This window comes from Varroa jacobsoni, unplaced genomic scaffold, assembly GCF_002532875.2.
Source record: "Varroa jacobsoni isolate VJ856 unplaced genomic scaffold, vjacob_1.0 contig01620, whole genome shotgun sequence".
NCBI classification, from domain to species: Eukaryota; Metazoa; Arthropoda; class Arachnida; order Mesostigmata; family Varroidae; genus Varroa; species Varroa jacobsoni.
The window spans coordinates 55,666-77,646 of record NW_019214664.1 but is presented as its reverse complement, the minus strand read 5'-3'; the positions used below and the strand labels follow the sequence as shown (position 1 = coordinate 77,646).

The window sequence follows — 21,981 nt, the reverse complement described above, 5'->3', positions numbered from 1 at the left end:
ATATAAACTATGATGTATTGCGGATGTTGTGATGGATGTACGTATATATGGAGTTTTTGGCTTAAATAAAATAAATACTCGATAATTCAAACTTATATATATATATAATATATATATATATATAAGTTTGAATTATCGAGTATTTATTTTAACCAGAGATATATATATATATATATATGTACATCCTGGTCGTTGTACATGTAGTCCTGAACATGAATATCAGTACATAAAGATTAATCAAAATGTGTGTCATTGAACAAATATATTGAAAAACCGATGCATCGTATCCCAAGTAGCAATTACTGAGTGCCAAGCTTATTATCAATATCACTACCGCTGTTTTGACAACAATGATTGCAAATAATTACAATCAGACACGATGAGAAAAATTCTAGCTAACAAATATAGACAAACTATAATAATAACAACAGCAATAAGTATGAAAATAAAATAATTACTATATTTCACATTTCATGCAAATGTTTTCTCTGGTTAACTATGGCTACTGTAATCTAAAATAGTGAGTTCGCAAATCCCGAAGAATAGATCCAGCCAACTAGATTTAACACATTCTCAAGAGTCGTTGAAAAGACCCTCCAAAAACATCGAAATTAACATCGATTGACTTTGAGTAGGACGCATATAATAACAATCGACATAGGCCTGTTGCCATCAATATTGATAAAGTGTATGGGTAAGCTATTTAGACGAACGAAGAGAGACAACACGAAGAAACTTACTGACCCGGTTTTTTTTTTCACGCAGAAACACCCAACGGGGTGACGAGGGGGCTGCCGATATGGGCCGACGGCGCAACTAGGTCTCTCTGCTAATAATCACAGTGCACCGTTCACGTCGGGTACGATGGCGTCGTGTTCACACCGTGTGCCGGCACTGGCCGGGGCCTCGTCTGCGCACTGCTACCTTGTCTATGTAAGAAGCTATAACGGCGTTGGCGCACGGGCCACCCGGTTTAAGAAAAATAGACCTGAGTGCAACCCTCCTTCGCTTCGTTAGCTTAAAAAGATAGAATGATAAGGGCTTGCACCGTGCAGAAGAATGGCCAAAGCTAACGATCCAGAGAAAAAAAAAGTTCGTTTTAGAGCAAAAAACTGTGTGTGCGTGTGTATATGTATGTGTGTTTGTGCGTGTGTGTGTGTGTGTATTCTTACATGTGTACCTATGTTTGTATTTGTGTATATGTGTGTGCATGTGTGTGTGTGCGTGTGTGGGTGTGTGTTTGTGAGTGCGTCGAAGAGAGCCAGAAAGAGAGATGAAGCAGCTGGGCGAAACCGGCGGCCCAAGTGTTACGGGTTATGTTTCTGGATTCTGGCAACGATGCCGCCGGGCGACTGCTGACTTTCTCGGCATCGCAGGGAAAACCCGTAACGAAGGAGGGGAAAAAGGATGCCTCTAAGTAAATTCATTTTCAGTCCTTGTAAACAATAGCAATGTCGCTCGAACCAATACAGATGGGGACTGCTGCTGAAACTCACATTATTGAAGCTACATTGGGAAATTCCCGTTTTCTGAGAGCCGTCACTAGTCTTTGGTGTAGGTGTTGTTGAGGGAGCTACAACTGTTATGTAGTACGTATCAGACCGAGAATTCTTTTTTGTATAACAAGTCATGTTCTACTCCATTGTATTACAATAATAACAAAAACAAGTAGGCTTCTTTCTGGTTTACGCTGTGTGAAAAGAAAATCTCGTTAAAGTAACTTTGAACTCGAACGACGAGTATGTTCGAAGCTTTCAGAATCAGTTGTCGATTCCTGAAGTGACGATTTTTAAGTATAATACAAAGAAAGTCTAAGGAATATTTAAGTTTTTAGCTTTTCAGGCTGCACAGAACTAACATGGACAACGTTCAGTCGCTGCTTCTCAATAACAGGAAGGTGAAAAACAAAAGTTTTCCAGTTTAGCGGACACAAAAGTCATGCGCAGTCACCTCTTTCACGGCTCTGTTCCATTATATTAATAGGCACATAGACTTTTTTACATAAGTAAGCTCTCCAGACATCTCCATGGAAGTGCAATCAAATGAGACAGTGTAGTCCTATCCATTATCCCGTAGTGGCTTCTTTTTTTTAGATACACCTAAACAAAAGCACAAGTAACTGCTTTTAAAGCGACCGAAACATCTGGCTAATAACGAATAAATTTGACCGTGATCAATGCGAAGTTTTGTCGCCGGCAGCACTGAGCCAGGTTTTGGTGCAAGCTTTTTTGGTCCGAGCAAGTATCAGCTTGAATTGCGGTATCGTATTAGCTATTGACCGTACCAAAATGTGAGCCAAATTAGGCGGGTTGTTAAAAATAGTAGAATATCACATAGTAATTTATTTATAATTCTAGTTAGATAACTGGTAACGCGTGACAATTGTATACATCAGCATAGAATTATAATCAAGTGTCATTGGTATCATCTAACAAAAACATTCTGCATAGCAAATTCTCCTTTTATCAAGACCAGCCAGCAAGAAAGCAATATAATTACCTTCCCTCTGCTAGCTTTTGAAGGGCTCCTGAAATAAGAATAAATAAAGAAAAAAAAACGACTACAAGATCCATTAGAGAAAAACGTTAATTTTTCAACGTCATAATTAGATAGCATGTAAATTTCTACTTTGATTTAGGGACCTGTTTATCGATTTGACTCTTACGTTTGTCTTCCATGCTGCTACTTTTACTACCATTTTGTGGTATTAACCAGCTGAGAACATTATTAGAAAGCACTGAAACCGATTAATGAAAAGAAGATAATTTTAGCACCACAGAGACATCACCCTAGATCTGATCATTGTCCTTGCCGATAAACGAATCATAAATCAGCTCATGTCGGCTGTTACTAATTGCTCTCATCAATGGATATGTCGAAGCTTCTTCGGTGTTTGATGATAGAACCGACTTAACACTCGTGTGAAACGCAAACAACATGAAACAAATGTTAGCTCTTCAATCTAGTGGCATATGTAAATGTGCCGAACATATAGAACAACGAAAATATAATTGCAATGGACAGAAAAACTTACGGTACAAGATAAAATCGACCTTTTAGCTTACATTGCGCTGTGAATGATTCATGATTAGCATTCGTTAAATGAGCTAAACGTGTTATAGTTTGTGTCAACGAAGAAACGTGCAACGTACTTTACAAGTGTTGACACAATATTTGAAAACATTTTAGTGTAAAACACCACATCGCGCAAGATCGCCTGTAAATTTTGGTCGAAAATATCGATGACATTTTGCATTTTCAAGACTTTAGTGGGAGTCGCTTGGACTGCAGGAGATGGTCTCTGCTATGGTGCTGCACTGGTGATGTACTTGCTTGCCACGCAAAAAGGCACGGGAAACTGTCCAGGTTTGAAACCGATATGGCCAATGAACATGATACTCTTGGTGAAACGAGATTAAACAACGGTTAGCAGACCAGGGCCAGTCATCGGAGAAACAGTACAGACTTAACAATAGGAAAATTCTTGAGTCTAGAAGCGAATCTAGACACGCCTTAATTCGTGCTAAAATGAGTCGGTCTACGACACTCTGCCACATCTGAAGCAGCAATGTTTAGAAGCAACAAAATTTATTTAGACCTCAATGGGTGGGAGGGAAATCTTCGGTGTTAAGAAATATCCCGATCCCTTGAAAAGTGCCACCCGTTTCACAATATACGTATAAATTAAACAATTCAGCCTTTGAATAACATTATTGCTTTGTTTTGCATAAGTTGTTGTTATTGGTAAAAGTTATTACGGAATGTAGCTTAGCTTTAGAACCCTTACTGATAGAGCTTAAATTGACTTTGATTCCGGTTTGTTGGGATAAGCTTGCACTCGTCAGACTGGCCGCAACGTATAGCAAAAACTAAAAAAGGATACAAATAGGCAGATAAAGGCTCGCCAAAGAGGAGCAAATCATAATAGCACCTTCCATTTGTTCCCTACGGTACTGAACTGAAAAACAAGGGAAATTCTACGTGTGTTGAGGTACAACACAGAACGGCGCTGAAGTCAAGTAGAGCATTTGTCTTGCCCACAAATACAGGTGTCTAATTTTGGCTTTTGTCTCCTTCTTTTTTTGGAAATTTGATATGATCAGTGGAATCTTATCAGTCTCATCAGTTTATCCAGTTGCTTTTTGCTAAGCTGTCAACTGATCCTCTGTTACGATTTCTTGTATAATACCGTCATTCAGTACTACCTACGTTAAGAGTAAGCTATACTGGCACAATTTCGAATTGAGATGAACGGGTTACGACAAAAAACGAAGTTTGTTTGTCTGCAGCAGCGCCGCTATTCACAGTGACTAGAGCAACAGTTGTGATGGCGGGCCTAGCTGTCGTTGAAATCAAGAATTGAATTTACTTTTGATGGGTCATTAGAGCGGAAACTGCTGAGCACAAACGTTCATCTTGTTGTCATTGGGTTGGCAATGCAAAGATAAAATAATTTTCATTTGAGTTACAAAATTAAGAACTAGTTTGTAGTAATAGCAATTATGATAACATATCAACGTTATGATTCAAATGTACGCCTGTTAACAATACTGTTTCGAAACGCTTCGTCCTTTGCGGTGCTAGAGTTTAAGTCAGACTAAGCGGTTCAATGTCGAAACAGCACGAGGATACTCAGAATTCATAACTGGTTAATTAATGAGTACGTTTTCGTGATTACGTGATGAGATAGTGTTAACTGTGAAAGAACTTGTTAGGACAAACAAAAATCGCACTAAGTTCGCAGTTTAATAGTCATGGTTTGTCCACATTGTCGATTTGGTCTAATTCTTCAGGTAGTCCTACTTTTGCAAAAAGCCGTCTATTTCATATAACACAACTATTAACTGAAATTAAATATCTAATCGACGATAATTTGATAACTGGTAAGCTAACGTAAATGCTCAATACAATTCCAGCCTGAAAATGGGCGTTAGAAATAGATTACGAAACGTATGTACATACATATTTCAGCTCTATGTAGGTATATACATATTAAGCTCATTACGCTGACCAAATCTTGTTTTCATATTAATTTATGAAATCTGCCGTCTTAGCGTGCACCACCGTTAATGACGTCCATTGAAAAATATATTGTCATTCTTCTTCACCAAAGGTCTATCCACTACTCTGGGCCAGATTATTTCTTGTTGTCCTGGTCCGTTTCTATTAACATCATAAGGTAAATCGGAAGCAAATATAATACAGCCATAAACCTGCGTTGTTCTGGCATTGTATTAAGTTTAACTCTTTCAATGGGTTCTCTCGGAATCCTAACTTTTTTTTTTAACTACTTTTCGTCGTATGCTGATAAAATAGAAAACGATATATCTGCGATATATTCATAATTACTGAATATTCAATGTTATAATGTTTTTCTCAGTTAAATTACATCCCATCGTTGTGTTCTTTTTTAACACTGATAGACTGCTTGAATTATTCCGTATCTAATCCTCAGTATATTACTTACTATTTCGCATTGCGTGTGGATTTCCTAAAACGGAATCGGGAAAAACACCTGAACACTAACTGCTAAACCAATCCTTGGTGAAAACCAAGGAACCATTTTTGTTTGATTAACTAACTGATTGGCTACAACAGACGATGATTGATATCAGCACTATCATGATTTTTCCCATTATTTTGTTATTACGTAACTGTCCCGTCTAAGTTCGTTAGAACCGACTAATATACCGACTAATAGCAAATAATATCAAACAAATATATTTCGAACTAATCGATTAGCATTTTTTAGAAAACACGTAGCGACCAAAAGGTGAAACCAGGCCTACATCAAAATTCCATCAACTTTTAAATTAAATATAGCGACATCGTTATGAGCAAAAACTATTAGGGAGTTGCTGGATTACGTGTTTTCACAATGAAAAACATTCTCAAATTTTACCAAAGAGACGCATATATTAGTGTCTTTCTATTTATCTTGTAATGTTCCACCATTGACTCAATGTGTTAGATTTTTTTGACACAAATCACAAACGTATTGTCCGTTTCTACGCAGCCATAGTTGAGAGTCCCTTGCAAAGCTCAGCAGCTGTCCGATCTGTCCATGAGCTGGTCTATATCCCTAATAACGGTGAATGCTATCTTTGGCTTGATGGTGTGCGTAAATTTATGTATTCATAAATAGTAATTTGTGCTGCTGTTCCATGTAGTTCTTGCTGACGAACTGTAATAGTGTAATAGGCATAGGTTGTAAGCCAAGCATTCAAACAAGCACTTTCACAATGTTTTTTTTGTTATGGCGGTCCGTGATGACCTACAAATGTCATCCGAAATTTTAACTAATTTTAACTTCAGTTAACTATTTTTACTTGTGCTCTTGGACTGCGCCTGCGCCAGAGACTGGTACCTGCGATACGGTGTTGCACTTTCTCAAGTATAGGCAACGGCTGGACAGATATTTCCATCGTTTTTTTTTGCTTTCGTCCTTCAAATTGCTGCCATGGTTCTCATCAGTCAGACCGCAGACCTGGCAGATAAGTTTTTGACGAAAATCCTTTCCCCAAGTAGTTGCTTCGGGGTAGCTTTGTTTTATTAGACCGAACGACGGACCTCAAAGGAATCTCGCTACACACCAGTGCTTTAAATAAATACCGTCATGTCACATAAAGTAGCGCCTGCTTGTCAGCGGCCGGTTCGCTGGCTGCTGATTAATCGATCTGAAATACACGCAGAAACACACTGCAATTGGTCGCTTAAAGAAATTAGGCGCGACACCTTTCAATCGTTTCTTCATCAAAATCATAACTATATCGTCAAGGTCAATATAGGGCTTGAATCTGCTTTGAAAATCTGCACTTCCTTACGGAATCTCCTCCATTTATTTTGGAACCCCAGGTGCTGCTGGATAACGCTGTTTTCTAAAATGTAGCTCTTCAAGCAATCTTTCCAATCATTTTCTACTATAGTAAAAATTAATTTGGGTTGCTCGTAATAATTTTTAGGAGGCACAGTAGATCTCATATTTTCTTCTAAGCTAACCGTGAAGTTGTTTCTTTTAAAAATTTGCATAAGTTCCTATTTTTAAAATACGTTAGTCTAAAGTAACACAATTTTGTAAAGTCACATGTAAAGTAACACTAATTATTGTACGGATTGTAAAATTTGACTTGCAGCGTTTGCTTGCAGTCGTCATAGGCATCCATACAGGTTTGTATTCGTCGTCTGATACCCTGTGTAGTTAATACAACATGAAACTTGTAAAAGTTTTTTTTCCAGAACTGCAGTGATTTCGCTGGACCTCCACAAAATAACGTATGTCTGTCGGGTTTGAACCCAAACCGCGTCATAGTCTCAAAAGCCTCGCTCGTAGGGCACATCCCTCAGGTATTCTAAAAAAGACGTTTTTCATGTAGCAGACAATATGTATGTAGGCCGTTTGCTACACACGGCTCGGCAAATTCAAAAACAGTAACTTTCCCCACCACTGGTTCCGTAATTGTCAAAATAGGAAGGCCCTAAATGAACAATTTGAAAATAGTTAACAAATGGAGCTATATTAGATCTATAGCCTTTCTTTATTGCTCAGATAAAGAGCTGTGTCAATTCCCGGTCTCGAACTTAGAATTAAGACATCGTCCTATATTTTTAAAATTCATAAGCGAATATCTCAACACTGCACCATCACGGGTACAAGCAGGTTTTTCCAACCGTTTCCATACGCACAAATAACGCCGCAGTTCTTACAAGCGTAGGCTGATGTAAAATTCAGCTGTTCTGAACCGAGCGTCCCGAGCAGCATGACTGAATCGGCCCACTTGACCACCGATCTACTTCCTCAGATTCCGACTATTCTTCGATTCCTCGGTGCCACTTTCTGCTGACGTTTGGGATTATCCTATATATGTGTCTTCTTTTCGTAGTTCGTGTGTTCTCTTTCGCACATTCTGGTGTCTAGATCATCCACTACTCACCACCTGTCGTTCGACAATCCTAACTACTGAAGTGGAAGCCGGCTTCGTAGCCCTACCGCGCTTGGGCCGTTTGAATCCTTTGAAACCTTAAAACATCGTACGCAGTAGACTTTTAGCAGCCGTCGTTCGATGCGACCGGTAACTAAATCCTTAAAATGTTCGGTCTCTGTATCTAAAGCGGCACCAGAAATCTGCAATTTTTAATCAACCGCAGGGTAGCTGATTGGGTCTGTAACGGCCTGTCAATTTAAAAATATTAAAATGATCAATCTTATTGATGCGAGCTTGCACTTATATATTTGTTAGTAAAATAAGTTACTATAATTTTCGTAATAATAACTCTTTAGACTAAAGGACGTAACCTTGGATTATCTAATTCAGCCGCTTCGTTTGGTCGTAATACACGAACATTATCTGAACAACATACAGTAATGTAGTTATATACGTCACCTCGTGGCACAAATGCGCTTACATTAATAATTTCTTACGAAAACAAGCCTAACCTTCGAGAATCCGGAGAGAAATCTGGAAAGATCCGGGCCATCGAGAATATAGTATATTAATGACCTAAAAATTTATAGTACTTAGTATAATTTCACAAAAAGAAGCACAGTGTATTTTAACCTGTCTAAGCCGTTTCGTCATGAAAAAACAGTGAACATGGATTAGCAAAAAGGCCAACGATGCTTAAACCATAGAATTTTTTTTTCATGTATATGCATCTTTCTTTCTCGTGTTATCTCTCTTTTTAACATGCCACTACACGGTATATTTATTTAGCAGTTATAAGATCCTCATCCTTTTCTAACAAAGCGTATACAATAAATACAGGCACATGGTATTACATATTTGCAATTGATACTGCACAGTCTGTAACAGCTGTTTCTAGTCGAATCAAATCGTAATGATAGAACTGCAATATATCTTCTATCTGGTATCTTCTATGCATTTGCATTACTAGCAAACAACCATTTCGGCTATGAGAAAATATTTAAGTCGAAATAAAGTTAGGATAATTCAATTTGCACGCCGTCTTCAACGATAAATGACCGTTGGCCAATATTCACTGGGCTATAGCTTGTATCCAGTAGCATCAGTTCCTGTTCTGCTGACGGTTTTACCGGTCCATTGGTAGTGACCTGGATCTTTTCAACGACGGCGAAAGGTTTCACTGCTGTATTGTGCTTTGGCAGCGAATTCACTTGGACAATTGTGGGTGTTTGATCTTCAGTTTTGTGTGGAAGTTCCTTACAGCTTTGGCTTAGCACCAAAATCTTCGCCGCCGGTGTCGTATTTGGCCTTGTCGTAGCCTTATTTTTTCTTGAGCTTTCACTCTGAATCTGGGCGGCACGTTGTGCCCTAACGGTGAATGGTACTTTGCCGGAGGCCTGTCTTGAGATCCCTGTCTGCGTTGAGGGCGTCGTGGCATTGAGGGGTACCTTAATCTGCTGAGAGACATCGGCAACTCGCTGCTTGATTTGGTGGTTGGACGTTGCGTACTGAATGTTAACCATGACGGGCATCTTCACCTTTTGAGACATTCTCTTTTCGTTCCCATTGGACTTCGTCGATTTTGTTGTTCCTATTTCAGATGGGAGTGCAACAACCACCGAATCGTGTCTTTTTTGTCCTGCAAGATCTCTTGGTGAGTCGGTAACAATTTTGGTTAAAGAAATACCTACTTGAGGTGGCGACTGAGATACGATTAAAGTACCGGTCGACTGCTCTGATAACAAAGGTGCAGAATTAGGTAGCTCGATCCACGGGGCTCGCCGTAGTCCCCAGCGCCGACGAGCCTTAGTTGATAGTCTTGACATTAGTGTAGACCCTGGAGAACGTTCTGATTTTGGGCCTTTAGTGGCCAGAATTTGTTTGGCTTTTTTCAGCCGTTTCAGCTGTTCGCTATTGCGTTTTAGCGAGTCGCTTTTTAGAGCTGGATTAATGGCTGGCTGCGGATTTATCTTTTCATTATTGACACGGTATTGGAAACTACGTCTTGCTCGTTTAACCATTCCCTTCGTTAGACCGTCGGAATTAAGATGACCGTGGCAATCATGAATAAGTCCACCATATTTTGCGCTTGTCTTAATGGCCACTGCTTTTGTTTGACTCAATGGCTCAATTTTGATATGCACTTCGTCCATAGGAAAATCCCATACTTCGTTCCTGCAGGCTTCCTGTTGGTCCTCAGAGTTTATTGCTGCAACCCGTTCATCAGCTAAGGCCAACATTTTGTCGACATTGATCGTGCCCGACTTCCACTGTAACAAATAGAGTAACCGAATCGATTATAGTGACCTAATTGTGCTTCGTAAAATAAATGCAACATTGACCAAAGGAAATCATACCAATTCTTATTCTTACTTCGAAATGAACGAAATCAATTTTAGTATTGCTACACGGTCATTGAGCATTCTTTCAGTAAACAACTAAGAAAACGTTATCCACAAAGTAATCAGGCAAGAAAAGAAAATAGACTAATGTTACAAAATCGAGAAAGGTAACAGAAAAAAGATATTCGACGAACTTTACTCTGTTTTGTGTGTACCTTTTGGGGCATATCTGTGAACTGTAAGGCCGTATAATCGGGGTGGCGATCTCGCACCAAGCGAAATAGCTCTTTTGGTGCTAAAGGCTGAGTTTCCCCGGCCTCATCATCTCTAGTCGGTTGCCGTGGACGAGATGTTCGTAGAAGCATTAGACCGCTACTTAAAAACTCATCCAATTGATCTAGATTGACATTTAGCTCCCCCTGCAATAATTAAGCCAAAGTCACATGTCATAGGACGCTCAAATTATCAAACTTGGCTTTGTCAGTTCTTGTAGCAACTTTCGCACAACGATTATTATGGAATAATAATTACTAGTAAAAGTCATCACAGCGACATACCTGGAGAAGAGTTATCACCTCATCAATACGAGGCCGAAGTGTCTTAAGGCGTTCTCGATGATTGACACGCTGTAATCGTCGCAAGGCCTCTTGCAGTCCAACAGTGTCCTCCTGAAGAGTTGGATCTACCCACGATGGTCCAGGGCTTCCCTCCTTGCTCGCCACCAGATGGACGTGTGGACACATATGATCCTCGAGCATAAACTTCTTACAAGTGCAGCCATATCTATAGAAACGCAATTTATTTAGTTAACGCCTCTCTATGACACGAGCATACTTCGCGAACTCAATCGCTCTTCAAGGTCATACGCTTTTTCTGATATTTTAAAATGCTTGAGATAAGCATATAGTATTAATCGAGTTGAAAAGAAGCATTTAACAAACCTACCTATGTACGCACACTCGGCAGTCCTCGCAGCGTTTTTCGCAGCTTTCATGTGGAGCTTTTCTCGGAAAGACGACGTTACTTTCGGCTCCGTCTGATTGTAGCGTTCGCCGATAAACATGCACATGGCCCGTGACTTCATGCCTTACCACATGACTAAACTCTGCCTAAATGTAATACATGTAAATAAAAAATGATTGTATTATCTATCGCTTCATCCAAATTGAAAATTCTCAGCAAGCTTGTAATTGCTATAAAAAGCGCATCTTTTTCGTGTGACCTGTGCTAGGTGAAAATTATTTCAAATGTAACCTTTTTTACTAGAAGCTAGGTTTTCCTTTAGCTTTTCCTTACATCAATCTTATGTTTGACTCGCTCTGATTCCGCCGTTCGGTGACTCTCGTCATCAGGCTGAGCCAATAATTCCAGGCATTCACGAACTCTGCGCACTAGACGCACCCGTAGATAGTCACTGTTGTAGCCCTTTTCCGACATCTGCATCTCAGTAAATAAAATTTATCTACTTTTGTCAGCTAGCGTTCAAATACTTGAAATATATATATACATATAATTATAACAACTTGGCATGATAAACTTCACAGGCTAAACTATACGCATGACGGCCTTACGAGCTCGGCTAAAACTACTGTTATTAGATGATTCCGGAGGTAATCCACATACGATTCATAGAATTAGTTACGAACTAGCAAGTATTGCATTATAAACAATTTAACTGCTATTCTTCGATATGTTGTTAAGCTAGACTGCTCAGAGATTGAACTTCTAGCCAGCCAAGAGCACGACTCGTATCACAAAAATGCTCACACCTAGTACAAGCACAGTAGTCATTAGGTTTATGAAACTTTTCGCTCTGTATAGGCATGGAAGCTGTAGATATACGCGCATCACATACAAAAAATTCAAATAAGGGTTCGTAAAAGAATTTGAAAGATTCTCCCAAGAAAGAATGTAAAATATCGTGCTCTTTAAAGTCGACATTTCTACAGACTCTTCATTGAAGCACTTCAGCCTAACTAGTACCGCTCCAGTGTAGTAATAGAGCATTACGGTGCGAAAAAGCCTAATACGTATCAGCAACGATTTTATTCGTCCTTTAACTTTCCAGTACTTACATAAGGCACGTCGATCGTACAGCGTTTATCACTGAACTTCCTATGCACATTGCACAGCTGGTTAAGTGTTTTAAGGTCGAGGATGAAACTTCGACTCAGCGGTTGACCAAAATATTTTTTGGCAGCTTCTGCGACGATCGCCCGTCGCTTATAGCCCTTTTTAAGCAACTCCATGATAAAGTGGCGTTGTTCATCCGACACTCTGAAAATAATACAACGGCCAGCTCATGTATTTGATTAATTTAGAAGTACACAATAGCGGTCACCTTGCCATCTATTCACATGTATGTATAAGATTAATCCAACCGTCAATTGTAAAAAAGCATAAATCTACTAATCAGTGAAAGTTCGCTATCAGCGTTGACTAACCAATAACTTACTTGACGTCAAGAATATTCGGAGTGTGACCAATGTGTGTACGCCAATAGATCACACTGACTCTGTTACCAACTTCCGTGACAAACATGGCCGCTGGACATTCTACACCGAGTCGTTTTCGGTAGGCCGTGTGCATACTGTACTCATCCTGTGTCAATTTGCGTCCTGTGCGACAGCAATTGTACACGCCGCTTCGCCGATGCCCGATATTTGTGAACGTTGCCATATCTTCCTGCTCTGTGCGCGACTTCCAATTTTTGAAGTCGTCCATCGTTTCGAATTCATGCCTAGAATATTGTGATGATAAAATAATAGAAATTCAAAGACAGTTTTGCGGAATCGCCTAGTCACAAGTATTTGCGCTTTAGTTAATCAAGTAGTATATGGTTCTTCTCATACGAATGACTATTAATTTGGGGGCTGTAAAGCTTCATTCGTGCGATATATATATATGTTTATAATACTTTGCGATATCATCGGCAGTAAAATATAAGCAAAGTAAATCGATACTCAGCTTATGACGAATATAGAGTGATATTGATAGAACAGTATTGTACGTACTCTGTGCACTCAAGCCGAGTATCATGGTCGTCAACGATATGCCTAACTAGAATCTCGTGACTGCCGATATCGATGCGGCATAACGGGCACAACCTTTCGCTCGCTTGTACACTGGCCATTCGCCGACCTCTGACATGAACGCTCATGTGAATATGAACCGCTTGCGTGTTCCCGAAGGTGTAATTGCACGTTGGCACCGGGCAGTAGAAGACTGAGAAAAAGCAAATATTGGTTAAAAAAAATGGAAAAAGGCCACTAGCAACCCGAAAATTTACTTCACCTTTTAAGGCGAAGCTATTCCCATTCGTTTTGTTGAGGCTGACGCGTTTAATATGCATTCGTTAAGCAAAGTGTTGAGATACATATCGTAGAACTGTTGAATATATCCTATGTTGGCTGATGATAGCATTCGTGTTGCAACGCAATTGGAGTTATGCATAAATCTAAAAACCTTGCGGCTCGCAGTCGCTGGTGCGGTTTAGTCAGGAGCACATTCGAGAAACGATCGGACTCTGCTGAGTGTGCCTAATAAATAGCAATACTTATATAAATATTTGGGTTGTGTGCGTCTGACTAAAAACTAATCCAAGGCGTTTTCTGATGCTACAATATCTTTAGTCGAATATTAGCAAGTCAAAACAGTGCAGAACACATTGCTCACCAAGAAACGTATCAACTCCTAGAAGGGTATCAGATGGCCATCCTCTTACATATAATTAAAATCGAATAGATCTCTGTTAGCTTCCGAAGAGAAACAGCTTTAACATGGCCTTACACTTCTGACGGTCGAAGTTAAACACCGTATGCATAAATATATTCAGAAATGGATTGCTCATACTCAGTCTTGAAAGTCGTCGAACTTGCTTGAAATGAGATTGTCAAATGTCAAAGCGATCTTTTGTGTGTACTTAAATGAGTTAAAGAAGCCAATCATTTTATACATTCGCTTATCAAAGAAAGACGTACTAAAATTTTTACAAAGTTTGACAGATCAATAAATTGCTCCACCTCAGAAAATCTATTGGAAAACCTATTACAATAATTTATTTTGCCGCCGTTATTCCAAACTAACAACAGATTATTCATCTGTAAAGAAGTCTATACGCTTACCTTTCTTGCCATCGATAATCTCAATCCGGGCACCTTTTGCAATATTCCCACTGTTTTCCAATGTGATTTGGGTTCTGTATGAAAAAAATGAGATAAAAAAACGTTCTTAAATATCCTGGTAGAAAAGACAGAAAATCTTTATGTGGAAAGCTGAGTGGAAAATGAGCAAAAGACGGCAAGACTAATTTCAACGTTGATGCACTGTCCCATCGGATAACCGCTAGCACTTACTCGACCATTTGTTGGGTATTCGGGTCCCAAGTTGATAGTTTCGTATCGAAATCTTCCAACACGTCCTGGCGCGGACCTCGACTTATAGGTGGTAGCACAATGGAAACCACCTCCTCGAAGGTTGGCGGAGCAGGTAACTGCATATGCCCTGATAGTGGTGTAGGAAGTTGTGCTTCGGGCAGGTGATTATGTAGATGCCGCCTAGAATTTTACGGGCGTCATTTAACCACAAACAACCGTCTGGCCTTTAAACCAAGACAAACGTCTGATCGGATAGCAAAAGCAATCGTTCAGGTTTAAGCCATACAAATGACATGAAGCTTCGTAATGATATATATATATATATATACGCGTTTTTTGAGGATGGAAAAAATACTCCGCTCACCGAGCTCTTAATATACATATTTATATAGTGAGCTGTAACAGCTTCTCGAAAATGAAAAAATCTGTACTAGAACTACAAAACTAGAAAAACAAATTGCTACACACAGTTTTAAGTGATAGACTTATATTCCAATAAGCGATTCACATCAGGGCAATGTAATTAAATCTATCAGACATATCTCTTATTACATTTTTGCGTTATCTTTGATATACTGTAAACCCTGTCACAATGGCAAATTGGCATATGTTGAATAGACGTACTAATATGCATTGATGTTAACTACAACTCTGTAATTAATTGCAGATAATCACCAAGCAGTTGAAGAAACCATAGATTAACGTGATGGTAATGCAAAATAGAACTTACCTTCGTACAAAGCTTCCATCAAGGTTAAGCACTGCGTACACCCTGCAGGGGTTCTTCTTTCGGTGACATCGGATGCACGCTAGCATAAAATGACCTTGCGTACCCTTCTGCAGTCGCATCAAAAAGGGGCCAACTCCTCTGTGTGAGGAAGCCTCTGTGGACGGATGCGTCATTGGATCTAACGGAATATCGTACGGACCAAACACGTCGCACCACCATTCGCCATTGGCCGATGCTCCGATTCCATCCCAATGCACAGCTCGATAAAACAGAGACATGGCCCTCTAAGTTCTCGGCTAGGCCATCCGCCGTCTGACGGAACAAAACTTAACTAGAACCATTATTCATTCCAAAGATATAGCCCCTAACCCCGTCGTCACGCACAATAGAAATATGAGGATTTGTCACAGAATTTAAACCGTGGACAATTACGGTGGTCTCTGAGAGGCACGGTTCTTCACTGTGTGCTCCAGTTCCATACTAAAGAACTAAGCATTTGGGTTTTTTATTTTATATGCAATTTACAATATAGTGAGCGAATACATTTGTATAGATTGCTATATATGGACATTATAGCCTTAAAAACTAAATAAGAACTATCTCGCCGGTAATTCATCTCAATCCAACAGAAGTGAATTTTACTCCATATTAATCGGTGTCCAGTATTGAAAACAGCTCGCTTTTTTTACTGACATTAAGGTCCCTTTTATGATACTGAAGCCCAAATGAATCGTTTTAGACAGAGCTGTTTCAGTAGCGTATCAACTGTTGATTCCTTAGCTCAAACAATAATTTGCTGTACTTATCAACGGCTATAGACGGAGCCTCACTTATTTATAGTATATTTATTATAGTTTTTAATAAATAGATTTTATGAAATACATCGACCGCATTTAAAGGTTTGATCTTAACATGGCAAGCGAGCAAGCTAAACAAATTCAACAGCAGAGGCTTATTTGCAATTAGAGGTAAATCAACTGATTTAACTAACCACAATGTTAATTAAATAAAACATAATAATGACACGGTCCGATAGAATAAGAAACAGGTAAAAAGACAGGGCGAGACAATGCTAATATGGTTCAATTTCTTCATAACCATTTATTGAAATATGTTAAAATGTATGAACATGAAAGACCTGCTATAGGTTATCTTTTTGCTCCTGAGCCCGATTATCAAGTCAATAAAACTTCGGCGTACTAGTGACCATCTGTGGCCCCCAACATTTGCGATCGCATATTTTAGCCACAGATAGAATGAGACTGATTGTCCTTGCCAATCATGGACCCAACAAGTTCTAAACATTCATACCAGAAGTCAAGACGAAATAGCTAAACACATTTAGATACTCAACTGAGCATTCTTATATCATTTTTGCCCATTATTCGCTCTTGACAGTTTACAGACGTGTAACTAAACGATACGGAATGAAAAGATGTCCTGGTTTATTCCTCCCACCTACCAAAATAATCCTGCTCCAGTCCACAGTTTAAACGAAGCTACCACTTTTACTGTTGGAGTCCACAGGTTCACTTACATAGGTCCGCACCAACTTTATTATATCGTAACAATAATAATGATAATAATAGTAATAAACTATCATTCACATAGAGAGAGACGTAAATTTTCTTCTACCACCACACTGCCCCAATTATAATCTTTCATACAGCTGTGTATACAATCGTGAGTGACTTCGGCATCTTACGTCATAACGGAGCGCCAATACAAACAGAAGAGCAGACGCTCTTCGAGAGGCGGAAGCTAATTTCTAACGAGTCGGAATAACTGTTATTAACATAATAAACGATAATCAAATCGTTCCGTTTTCTTATTTGTATACTTCTCTACTACTATCTTTTTAAGTGGAGTACTGTTATATAGATTATGAAGTAGCAACTTGCGTACACTCTGCGATATGAGCTGCACTCTTTGCAGAACTATTACAACACATATATGTTGTTTTCTCAGAAGTTATTATTAAAACTAATAATAAGTTAATATTAATATAGTTGAATGTATTTGGGACGAAACCCATAACGGCTACCGTTATGGGCGGCATCTTCCATAATATAGACAGATCATACAAATGTATTATAGTGGTGGCACACACTTCATTTATATACAGATCCTGGTTATTATATACATATATATACATACACACGAGATTTAGATATTTTCCCGGTTAAAAATTAACGATAAATAAACAAATACATATCTTATATAGTTTAAAAAACAAAATACATTACTTATATTATTATATCTACTAAGTATCTACTACCTATATAAGTTAATAACACAAATAAGATCGTGTACTCTGCATAGACAGAAAAGGCAATTGCTCGTATCTGAAAATTCTCTTGGTTACAATCTATAAAATTCGACTAGTTATATATGATTCTCTAAACCTTTCAGTGCAATATATTTGTTATGATACAGTTCCAGGAATTAAATATTAACTCAGAAAATTATGAAAACAATGATTCGTACTGCGATAAACTTCGTCTTCTCATTCGTTCATCTTATGCAACAGGATAAATGCTTCTAAAAAAAAATAACAACTAGCACTAAAAATATAAATAGTAACAATAAATAAATTAAAATACTATTGCCTTGCTATTGAAGAAGTAATAATGTGAAATTGTAGCATCTAGCTTTGATATCTACCTTAGGTTTCGTTTCTCAACTGGGCTTTTTTTATTGAGTGCTTATTGGCACAACGCTTTGTAAATAACAATATACTGATAGCAAAGCAGAACTAAGAATCTAGAATGTAAGGGGCATTACAGGCAGTATCGTAAAAGTCCCTTCCATCTGATTGTACCCCTTTTTGAAATGAAACTTGCTTCGTCTGCCGACGTACATTCGTATTAACATGCCTCCGCGTCGATTTCCGGCATAGCGTGCACTAACTAAAGCTTCTTTAGCAATATATTATATTCGGTTGTTTCAGTGTTTAAATAGCTATCAATGATCATCTTCATCGAAAGGTGTTCGTATCCGCTCATAGAATTATTAAAGCTAGCAGAAGCATAACACTCCGATGGCACGTCGAAGTTTAAACGATCACGATAGATCCACATGGGTAAAGACATTTGCAGAATATTTATTGCTTTCAGAAACTATGCTGGTTTGTTGTTGGTTGAGTACCGTCAGTCCTCCAACCATCTGAGTCCACAAAAATTACGAGCAGAACCGGTGTTAGAGCTGGTCTGTTTGCGAAATGAAAAATATGAACTGGCCGCTCGGAGGCAGTGACACCTGCCATTTTAAAATTTGCCAATAAAATTCCATTAAGAAAAAAGAACCTATGAGCTGCGGTGCAGTTGTCGCGTATAGCCACTTCGATTTCGGTGGCATGGTTGCCGAGGTATTCACGATTGCTGCCGACGGCGAAACTGCCTAAACTGAAAAAATTACCAAAAATAACCCATGATGACATGGGCACCGCCTTCGATCGTTGAGACCGCGAAGCATTTGACGGCTGTATCGATTTTGTTGGCGACTTATGTAACGGCGCTGACATAAACATCTATTTGTTTTTCTATTTTTATTTTTCAATTCACTGATTAACCGTATCTTTTTCTTCGCTAATGCATCGATTTATGTGAACTTCAATCTTCATAGCTTAATATCGTCACTGAACATCAAACTAATATCCACTACGTTTAACCGTATTCTGGACTGAACTCGCCAAAATCCCAAGCAGAACAAGAACACTAAAGTTTAGCGAGCTTACACTGTAATAGCAAAGCAAGCGATTATTATTTGCTATCGGACCACTCTTTCTATACGTGCAATTACATTTACTATGGTTCGTTTCAGCTTGGGAGTAAATCACTCGTCATTTTGGGACCAAATGACTATCTGAAAAATAATGCAATTGTCATTTTCTATACGAATAGCCTTTTTCGTCGCTATAGTATTTATCGGCTTTACAAGATTTATGGTTTAGTTAATTTATCTTGTATTTTGCAAATATAGCGTAATCACGGTCAGCTTGATGATTACCTTCTTAAAACAAAACAAGCCTTGTTTGGATCCACTAGAATTAGAATATATCATTTTAGTTGTTAGCTTAAGAGGCAAACGAAGATGCAATCCATGTGAGAGTTGAAAAAATATTTTACACAACATTTCGAACACCTCTAGACTTGAAAAATAGTCAGATCAGTACGCTCAGATTAATCCGGCATCACGCCATACAGTTGTTCTGACAACGTCTGCAATCGTTTTCGACGATAACCTATTGTGTTCTATTTGAAACACATTAAATTTCGTCGTGCAACTGGGAGATCTCTCACATAGAAACGTTAGACCTGTTTTCTAATCATTCTCTGACTTTTCTACATTAATCTTGAACTTTTTAAAAAGTTTTCTACCCTATTTCTCGACTACTTAAAATTGATATTGTCTCCGCTATTTCTCCGCAGTTAACCTATTTGAACTGGTAATTATCGCACTACAAATATCGAAGAATAAGTCGAGTATGCGGCACGTTTTATTCGAAGATTAATTGCCGTTTAGAATGGAAAATTTTGTATATACGCAGAGTTCCGTACAGCAAAGCAAGATCAGTAACACTGTATATAGAAAATAAAAAATAATTCTGTTGTTCCTATCGTTTTGTTAACTCATGTTTTTATATATCGTGTAGTGCAAAATGACACTTTGTTTTGATTGTTTTTAATGTGACGACAAATTCATTCAACTTACATAATATTTCTTGTTGGTATGCAAATAGTGTTATTCATGAGATCCGTACTTTTTTGTATAGACGGAAAGCGCAATTGCCTGTGATTGCATAATTGCAACATATCTATATTTTACTAGTCATCTTTTGATCCATATATTAATTGTTTATGGATCACACCGGCTACTTACCAGACTAACATACATCTCGACAAACCCTAAATAATTTCAGTGTCTTATATACAGTATGTCTGTTATAACGCAATTACACGGCATTGTTTGTCAACTAGATCGTCTTTGTAATGTTACTGGCATTGGGCATGGTGTCTTGTACATGGCTGACTATTCACAGTAAGATGAAATTATGGTCGTGGCATCACTACTTTGAATGACATTTAGGTCAGTACCGCAAGCCCAGCAGCTTCCATTCAATTGCACCTCTTGTCAATGGAACTTGTTCTTCCTTAACATGCACAGCCGGGTCAAAACGAGTCCGCATCAATTTCCGGTTTAACTTTTTTTTAACTGCAAGTTATATTCGGATGTTTGTCTTTTGCAAATTTCACATATTCAGGTCCTGACGGGTTACTAGTTATCACCTTCGCGGAGATGAGATTGTCGGAGCCAGCAGGGATATGGAATTCCAGCGGCGCACCGGACATATGGCGGCTTACATTACTGTTACTGCTTTTAAAAGCGTCAGAAGGGATCTAGAGATCACAGGTATAACTAGCTTCAAAGGCTGGCCGTTAGTAAAGATTACAACTCGTAGCGCCGACTTAATGGCAGAGCTTTTTATGATTTTGGGGCCAGCTGTCGAATTAATAAGCTGCGATTGGATAACCAGTGCTCCACTATTGGTTCTAGAATGTTTTGGTGGTGCGCATATCCTACCAGGTAAACTGCTATCCAATTTAAGGTACACCGATAGAAATGTGCCATCAACCTGGGGAATCTTTATTCCTAATTTTCTCTAGGATCTTGATATTTACTGGTGATACCATTGACTTTGATGGTGGCGACCTCTTTGGGTCAGAATTCGAACCAGCTGAGTCTATATTTGTGAAACCAGTCTCTGTTTTTGTTGTTACTGGTGGTGTTGCGACTGTTGCAAGACGTGACATCAATACGAACGACGAACGAGCTGGCACACTTAAAGAAGTGGCCTTAGATGATTCCGACAACGTGGAGCTTGTCTTCAAGCCTTGAGCCGAGAATCTTGATTGTGAAGCATCTGACACAGACGTGAATTTTATTGGCAAGTTTTTTGTCAGTCTCCGCAATCGTGGGAGCAGGTTTGCCATGATAGCATCCCAACTAAATCCAAGTCTTGATAGAAAAATTTCTTTTCTTGCATACGAGTAGCGCGACGTACTTCAGAATCACTCGTTATTACACGAGGAATGCTGGACAGTGGTTTCGTTTTGGCTCGGTAGAATTACGTGTTCTTTCTTTACTTGAACCTTGCCAAGAAGTTCTCCATCCTGTTAAGGAATACACACAAATGTAATACATGAATACGTTGGTAGGAAAACAACTTAAAATAGGCCTTGAAATCGCCGCTTAATTATATTAAAACTTCTAAATCGGCGGTCTGAAAAGTCAACCGATATGCGTACGCGCATATATATATACATATATATTGTTTTTGCATTTTTTATATAATTCAGTATATATATATATATATATATATACATTATTTTAGTTAAATGTAAGTTAGTTTTTCCTAAAATTAAATCACAGTACGATCACTTAGTAACTAGTTCAAATAAATCTAGACAAAAGGTACATCAAGAGTAAAAATACAACAGAGAAAAATTGTTACATAAATCCAGCAAAAATCCAGGAAATTGACTTCTTCTACGAACCCTTCAAAAACGTCGTGTTTATCAAAGCTTAAGAAAAAATTCAGCAACAAACTG

The 21,981-nt window shown here is 38.6% G+C and overlaps 1 protein-coding gene across 9 annotated transcripts; it reads right to left on the bottom strand.

Moving 5' to 3' along the window:
* Nucleotides 1-5,896: 5,896 nt before the first annotated feature.
* Nucleotides 5,897-21,752, bottom strand: LOC111272110 (uncharacterized). Of its 9 annotated transcripts, XM_022853334.2 has the most exons (15): nucleotides 16,833-21,752; nucleotides 15,371-15,682; nucleotides 14,620-14,820; nucleotides 14,389-14,462; nucleotides 13,279-13,489; nucleotides 12,720-13,004; nucleotides 12,340-12,541; nucleotides 11,561-11,701; nucleotides 11,210-11,373; nucleotides 10,822-11,047; nucleotides 10,480-10,683; nucleotides 9,614-10,192; nucleotides 8,435-8,456; nucleotides 7,932-8,017; nucleotides 5,897-6,677 (listed from the first exon to the last, which is right to left on the bottom strand). In XM_022853334.2, exons 2-15 carry the CDS (start codon nucleotides 15,646-15,648, stop codon nucleotides 6,669-6,671), a joined length of 2,682 nt encoding a protein of 893 aa, XP_022709069.1. In that variant the 5' UTR covers nucleotides 15,649-15,682; nucleotides 16,833-21,752; the 3' UTR covers nucleotides 5,897-6,668. The 9 variants fall into 9 exon arrangements, with proteins under 9 accessions (XP_022709069.1, XP_022709067.1, XP_022709075.1 ...); XM_022853332.2 differs by lacking the exon at nucleotides 8,435-8,456 and having other exon boundaries at nucleotides 7,932-8,122; XM_022853333.2 differs by lacking the exon at nucleotides 5,897-6,677 and having other exon boundaries at nucleotides 7,499-8,017.
* Between the last annotated feature and the right edge of the window lie 229 nt (nucleotides 21,753-21,981).